Genomic DNA, 6,192 nt, shown 5'->3' with positions numbered 1-6,192 from the left:
TGATGGAAGGTGTGAGAGAAGTACATTTTCTTCTCATCTCAAAAATCGGTTAGCACACTGACATTCTTCTCTATTCTAGACACACAAAAGTCAATTAAATTGTTCCATTGAACTTGATCATAAAGTGTGCCAGTGGCCCTGAAAAGGGCCAACCAATTTCTAATTTGTGTATATTAGAGGGTGACAGACAGACAGACAACCTATGTGAAAATAAAGCCGATATGTCTAGGAGACAGACAGTAACCACTATAGTAACAAACATTGATATAATAATTGGAAAATAAATGTATTGCTGGCCCTGAAAAGGGCCTTTGTGGTTCAACACCAAGAGTCGAATGCGCGTGAGCGCGCAGTAGCAAGGCAAGCAGACTTAAGCCTTCTTCTCGGTCTTTTTCGGCAAGAGGACAGCCTGGATGTTGGGCAGGACACCACCCTGTGCGATTGTTACGCCGGACAACAGCTTGTTCAGCTCCTCGTCGTTCCTGATGGCCAGTTGCAAGTGACGCGGAATGATACGAGTCTTCTTGTTGTCACGGGCGGCGTTGCCAGCCAACTCCAACACTTCAGCGGCCAGGTACTCCATGACAGCGGCCAGATAGACGGGAGCACCAGCACCAACACGCTCGGCGTAGTTGCCTTTGCGAAGCAGACGATGGATACGACCGACTGGGAACTGGAGTCCGGCACGGGATGAGCGAGACTTTGCCTTTCCCTTCACTTTTCCGCCTTTGCCTCTGCCTGACATGATGCTGGTTGTGGTTTGTTGATCGGTGCTGTAGAAACGATGGAATAAGAATGAAAATCTGTTGCAAATCGGCACCTATATATAGGCAATGTGTGGCACGAATTTCGACCAATTAGAGTAGACGTGACATGATTGGTAGCAATCATAGCCAATAGTTGAATACAAGCATTCTATTGGTCGACAATGTTTCCACACAAAGTCAATAAATAGAGCAGCACTAGAAAATTTGAACACACTCGTGGACTAGCAGCCCTATTGAGCAGATCTCGTCTAGCAGCAAGCACCAGCAGCAGTATGCCACCCAAGACAAGCGGTAAAGCAGCGAAGAAGGCCGGCAAGGCGCAGAAGAACATTGCCAAGGGAGACAAGAAGAAGAAACGCAAGAGGAAGGAGAGCTATGCCGTGTACATCTACAAGGTGCTGAAGCAAGTTCACCCAGACACCGGTATCTCGTCCAAGGCGATGTCGATCATGAACAGCTTTGTCAACGACATTTTCGAGCGCATCGCGGCCGAGGCAAGCCGACTGGCTCACTACAACAAACGTTCAACCATCACCAGCCGGGAGATCCAGACCGCTGTGCGTCTTCTGCTGCCCGGTGAACTGGCCAAGCACGCAGTCAGTGAAGGAACCAAGGCTGTCACCAAGTACACCAGCTCCAAGTAGAGAGTTTGTGTGTGTGTGTGCGCTCGCCGCCGACTAGCATGCCACCACAACATCCGCTTAACAACAACAACAAGTGTACCGCATACAAGCGTCAACGGCCCTTTTCAGGGCCAATAGCTGTTTGATTTTCAAAATGAAAATAATATGATTTTATTCATTTGCTACCGTCACTCGCCTCACAAGTGTGATGACTATGCTATTATATTGATTGAAAGAAGTGTGTAACAGTAGTGACAGTGTCTCTTCTGAGTTTGAAGTAGAGATGAATATTAGTCTGATATAGCTAGTTGGCTCTTTTCAGGGCCACTCGCACGTTTCCACAAATTTTCAACAACAAACAATTTTCACGTGAGTGGTGAAAGTTCTCTTTTCACTTGTTGCGTCAAACATGAAGAAGACTACAAAGCCTACTGGCAAAAATAATTAATGTTCATGTTTGATCAGTTAAAAATAATACAACAATATTCTTTTTAACAATTTTTGTCTCAGTGGCCCTGAAAAGAGCCTTGGTCTCCAAACAGTGTGTATGAAAAAACAGCACCAACCAACTAAAATTGAGTGGTTGCACCAGCAATAGAGAGAAAAATGGGAAACAGCTTTCTGAACGATATCCCGACATAATAATAAATTGATAATATTGTGTCAGTGGCCCCAAAAAGGGCCAGCATTATCTAGAGACACAAACACAAGAGAAGAAGCATGCATTATGATTGATAGTGAAGGGAAGAAGAGTGCATCAGACTACAGACTCTAGAGCAAATCAAATCCATTATTAGGTTTTGAGAAGCAAGCAGTAGCAGATTTTCATCCAATGTGAAAAATTATCATCTACTGGCCCTGAAAAGGGCCGTTGTTGGTGTGAGTGCGCGTTGCATTGCACAGCACCAGCAGCCAATAACATGATATAGCCGCGTGTGTGTTGTCGTCTAAGCACGTTCTCCACGAATACGCCTGGCCAACTGAATGTCTTTCGGCATGATAGTCACTCTCTTGGCGTGGATAGCGCACAGGTTGGTGTCTTCAAACAGGCCAACCAAGTAGGCTTCGCTTGCCTCCTGCAGAGCCATAACAGCCGAGCTCTGGAAACGCAGGTCAGTCTTGAAGTCCTGTGCGATCTCACGAACAAGGCGCTGGAACGGCAGCTTACGAATAAGCAGTTCAGTGCTCTTCTGGTAGCGACGAATTTCTCGCAGAGCCACTGTGCCAGGCCTGTAACGATGCGGCTTCTTCACACCACCGGTGGCCGGAGCACTCTTGCGGGCAGCTTTCGTTGCCAACTGCTTCCTGGGCGCCTTACCGCCGGTCGATTTCCTTGCTGTCTGCTTGGTACGAGCCATTGTACTGCTTGCTTGCTTGCTGCTGCTGCTGCTGCTACTACTACGTAAGCCTATGTCAGTTCAGAAAATTTTCTCGGCACCACTATTTATAGCAGAATTTGAGACCAACTGCCTGTCTATTGGTCGACAATTTGTGACCAATTGCAGTGCTGATGAATGCTGGCCTACTATTGGCGGCTGGCTGTCGGCCAATCAAATGTCACCACTAGGGTATAAATAGAGGCACATTTTCAGCAAAATTTGTCAGTTTCACTCGACTACTAGCAGCAACAACATGACTGGTCGCGGCAAAGGAGGAAAAGGTCTGGGAAAAGGAGGCGCCAAGCGGCACAGGAAGGTGTTGAGAGACAACATCCAAGGTATCACCAAGCCGGCCATTCGTCGTCTGGCTCGCCGAGGCGGAGTGAAGCGTATCTCGGGTCTCATCTACGAAGAGACACGCGGTGTGCTGAAGGTATTCCTGGAGAACGTGATTCGTGACGCTGTCACCTACACAGAGCACGCCAAACGCAAGACTGTCACCGCTATGGATGTAGTCTACGCGTTGAAACGTCAGGGACGTACACTGTACGGATTCGGAGGTTAAGCCAGCCAGCCAGCACAGCACACTATTGGACTGCTGCCGCGCACGCGTCTTCACCATTCACGCTCCACTCTACTACAGCAAAAAGGCCCTTTTCAGGGCCGCCAAAACACTTTTCAAAACTTCAGTCTCGACTAGTCTGTTGCAACTAATATTAGTTGTGTAATTAGTTAGTGTAAGAGTGTTTGTTGATGACTTTTGATTAACTATGTTAACAATTATGTTGTCCTTCTATAACCTCCACCTACACACTCTGCACTCATGATGTTTGTAGTCGAATTCTTGTCATTACTACTTGGAAGTTTTTATTTTCATTTTTTTTTCATATTTATGCTACTTGAAATTTTTTTTCATCTTTTTTCAATGATCATACAATAATATCATAATAACGTTTTACAGTAGAAACATTTTATTAATTTATCAAAATTTGGGAATGAAATAGATTTGGGTCAAGCCTGTTGTTCCTTCCTAATCATATTTATATGATTTGTGATTCTGTCCACAAATAAATAAATCTATTTGTCTTGATATATACATAGATAGATAGAGAGAGAACGAGAGAGAGAGAGAGAGAGTGTGTGTGAGAGAATGTGTGTGAGTGAGAGAGTGATAGCAACAGATGTGAGTCAGTGATTGTGAGTCAAACACAAATAACTACAGCCAATAGCCTATTGAAATACTGTGAACATGAACAAAATAAATGCCACCAATTACATTTGTTTTTTTCATTTATTCAATTTTTCCATCATTGATAATACAGCATAATGTGAGTGATTTGATAGATTGAGTAATAGACACATACAACAAATAACAACAGCCTATTTGTGAAAATTTTGTGAAAATGATTTGTAAGGAAATTCACTTCTATTTGCTTGTTTTTGTGTGTGTGTGTGTGTGTGTGTGTGTGTGTGTGTGTTGTGTGTGTGTGTGTGTGTGTGTGTGTGTGTGTGTGTGTGTGTGTGAGCGTGCGCCAGCACTTAGAACTCAATATTCTAGCAAATAGAGGCAACAACGATTGTCATTGGCTAGCCAGCTGACTGTTCATTTTATGGCGCCAAATTCAAATGTGTTTTAAATTGATAGTGAACTGATTATGCACAACCAGCTATCTATACTGGCTTTTCTATTGTTATTATCAATGCGTCTACACTGCATACCCTTTCTACATACAATGTGAGCATAGAATCAACAATAAATGTGCAATAAGTACAGATTTTATTATAAAATGTCATTCACTCTGCCCGACAACGGCTGTGGATAGGCAACCCGCCACACAGCGCGGGAGCAAGTCTACAAGAAAAGCGGCGTTTTTCACATTACAGACATGGTTTTTCACACTGAATTCAATCAAAATTGACTGCTAACCATACCACAAATGTTCTGTATAATTTACAAGCTATTCAAATAAATAGGAAAGTTTTCACTGCATATTCTGTGTCCTGCATTCAATATCTTGCTTATTTTGTGGACACAACATGCACACTGAGCCCAGTTAAACTGGTGAAAATGACTTTTTCAACTTTTCTTCAATTCTAATTGGATAAACATTATTCTATTACACTCAGAAGTCGACTGGATGTTCAATAGTATACATTCAGTTACAATTGCAAGCATATTTGTTTGATTTTCCAACAGAAAAGTGTCTTACTTGTGTACTGTACTAGTGTGTTTGGCTGTGTATTACCTGTGGTCAGCTTTTCGGCTATTATCTAGTTCCAGACCAATAAAAGTGTACAATATTATTGCATGTGTGGATGCGTACTGACATGCTCTAACAGACTCAATAGTATTTTTGTGAATTTCTTTGCACACAATTGATGGATAGTCGATCAAGTGTTGCAGTGTACCGAGTTCGGCCGGGTATGAGAGTGTTTGAACGACTTTTTCAATAGAAAATCACTAATAATTACCATATAAACCTATTCAGTTGTCTAGAGAATAGTGTGAGCAATCCAACAATACGATTTGCAGCTTTGTAGCACGAGCGATTGCAAAGTTATAAGCAAAAGAGTGCCGGCCAACAAGCACGAATTTCTGCTGAACTATCACAATTTTGGCTTGCCACCGCTGCAGCTTCCATATCGGTCCGTACAAGTCTATATAGGTCGGTTGTTTTCAATGAATCTCGAAGCTATTGAAAGCAAGTTAGCATCAGCAGCAGCGATACCACTACTGTCTACTCTACTACTCAACAACACGATGTCAGCCGAGACAGCAACCAGTCCAGCGGCAACGGTCCCAGCCGCGTCCACACCGGCCAAGGCGAAGAAGGCGGCCGCATCGAAAGCAGCAGCCAGCTCCAAGAAGCCGCGTGCCAAGCCAGCACACCCGCCAACCGGCGAAATGGTGAACGCTGCTATTGCCGGACTCAAGGAGCGTGGTGGCTCGTCACTGCAGGCGATCAAGAAGTACATTGCTGCCAACTACAAGGCCGACGCAGAGAAGCTGGCGCCGTTCATCAAGAAGTACCTGAAGACAGCCGTCGCATCGGGAGCTCTCACCCAGCCGAAAGGCAAGGGTGCCGCCGGCTCGTTCAAGATCTCGGTGAAGGAAGCAGCCAAGGGTGCTGCCCCGAAGCCGGCTAGTGCCAAGCCGAAGTCAGCTCAGCCAAAGAAGAAGAAGCCCACTGCTGCCGGAGCAAAGCCCAAGAAGGCCGTTGCCTCGGCTACAAAGAGCAAGGCAACGTCTGCTGCCGCCGGTGAGAAGAAGAAAGCCGCAGCTAGCAAGCCAGCCGCCGCGAAGAAGAGCAGTGCTGCTGCTTCGGCAGCCAAGTCTAAGTCTCCTAAGGCGAAAAAGGTCACCAAGCCGCCTACCAAGAAGCCCAAGTCGCCGAAGCCGAAGAAGGCAGCCGTCGCCAAGAA

At 45.2% G+C, this 6,192-nt stretch overlaps 5 protein-coding genes across 5 annotated transcripts; 3 read left to right on the top strand and 2 right to left on the bottom strand.

Annotated features, from left to right (window-relative positions):
• Positions 1-289: 289 nt before the first annotated feature.
• LOC111063153 (histone H2A) lies at positions 290-803 on the bottom strand. Its single transcript, XM_022350839.2, has one exon. The coding sequence runs from the start codon at positions 743-745 to the stop codon at positions 371-373; it is 375 nt and encodes a 124-aa protein (XP_022206531.1). The 5' UTR covers positions 746-803; the 3' UTR covers positions 290-370.
• Positions 804-980: 177 nt separating this feature from the next.
• On the top strand, positions 981-1,478 carry LOC111063151 (histone H2B). Its single transcript, XM_022350836.2, has one exon. It carries the CDS (start codon positions 1,040-1,042, stop codon positions 1,409-1,411), a length of 372 nt encoding a protein of 123 aa, XP_022206528.1. The 5' UTR covers positions 981-1,039; the 3' UTR covers positions 1,412-1,478.
• Positions 1,479-2,240: 762 nt separating this feature from the next.
• LOC111062361 (histone H3) lies at positions 2,241-2,807 on the bottom strand. The gene has a single exon (XM_039419315.1). The coding sequence runs from the start codon at positions 2,746-2,748 to the stop codon at positions 2,338-2,340; it is 411 nt and encodes a 136-aa protein (XP_039275249.1). The 5' UTR covers positions 2,749-2,807; the 3' UTR covers positions 2,241-2,337.
• Positions 2,808-2,994: 187 nt separating this feature from the next.
• LOC111063148 (histone H4) lies at positions 2,995-3,405 on the top strand. The gene has a single exon (XM_022350834.2). The coding sequence runs from the start codon at positions 3,023-3,025 to the stop codon at positions 3,332-3,334; it is 312 nt and encodes a 103-aa protein (XP_022206526.1). The 5' UTR covers positions 2,995-3,022; the 3' UTR covers positions 3,335-3,405.
• Positions 3,406-5,464: 2,059 nt separating this feature from the next.
• Positions 5,465-6,187, top strand: LOC111062352 (histone H1B-like; the record flags this gene model as incomplete). Its single annotated transcript, XM_022350048.2, has 1 exon — positions 5,465-6,187. A coding segment is annotated over exon 1 (657 nt), but the record flags the coding sequence as incomplete, so codon positions are not given.
• Between the last annotated feature and the right edge of the window lie 5 nt (positions 6,188-6,192).

This window comes from Nilaparvata lugens, unplaced genomic scaffold (assembly GCF_014356525.2).
Source record: "Nilaparvata lugens isolate BPH unplaced genomic scaffold, ASM1435652v1 scaffold9450, whole genome shotgun sequence".
NCBI classification, from domain to species: domain Eukaryota; kingdom Metazoa; phylum Arthropoda; class Insecta; order Hemiptera; family Delphacidae; genus Nilaparvata; species Nilaparvata lugens.
The sequence above is the reverse complement of the archived record's forward strand: the minus strand, read 5'-3'. Positions and strand labels throughout refer to the sequence as shown.

Coding starts and splice junctions, on each gene's coding strand:
- LOC111063148 (XM_022350834.2), top strand. CDS start 3,023: ATGACTGGTCGCGGCAAAGGAGGAAAAGGTCTGGGAAAAGGAGGCGCC.
- LOC111063151 (XM_022350836.2), top strand. CDS start 1,040: ATGCCACCCAAGACAAGCGGTAAAGCAGCGAAGAAGGCCGGCAAGGCG.
- LOC111062361 (XM_039419315.1), bottom strand. CDS start 2,748: ATGGCTCGTACCAAGCAGACAGCAAGGAAATCGACCGGCGGTAAGGCG.
- LOC111063153 (XM_022350839.2), bottom strand. CDS start 745: ATGTCAGGCAGAGGCAAAGGCGGAAAAGTGAAGGGAAAGGCAAAGTCT.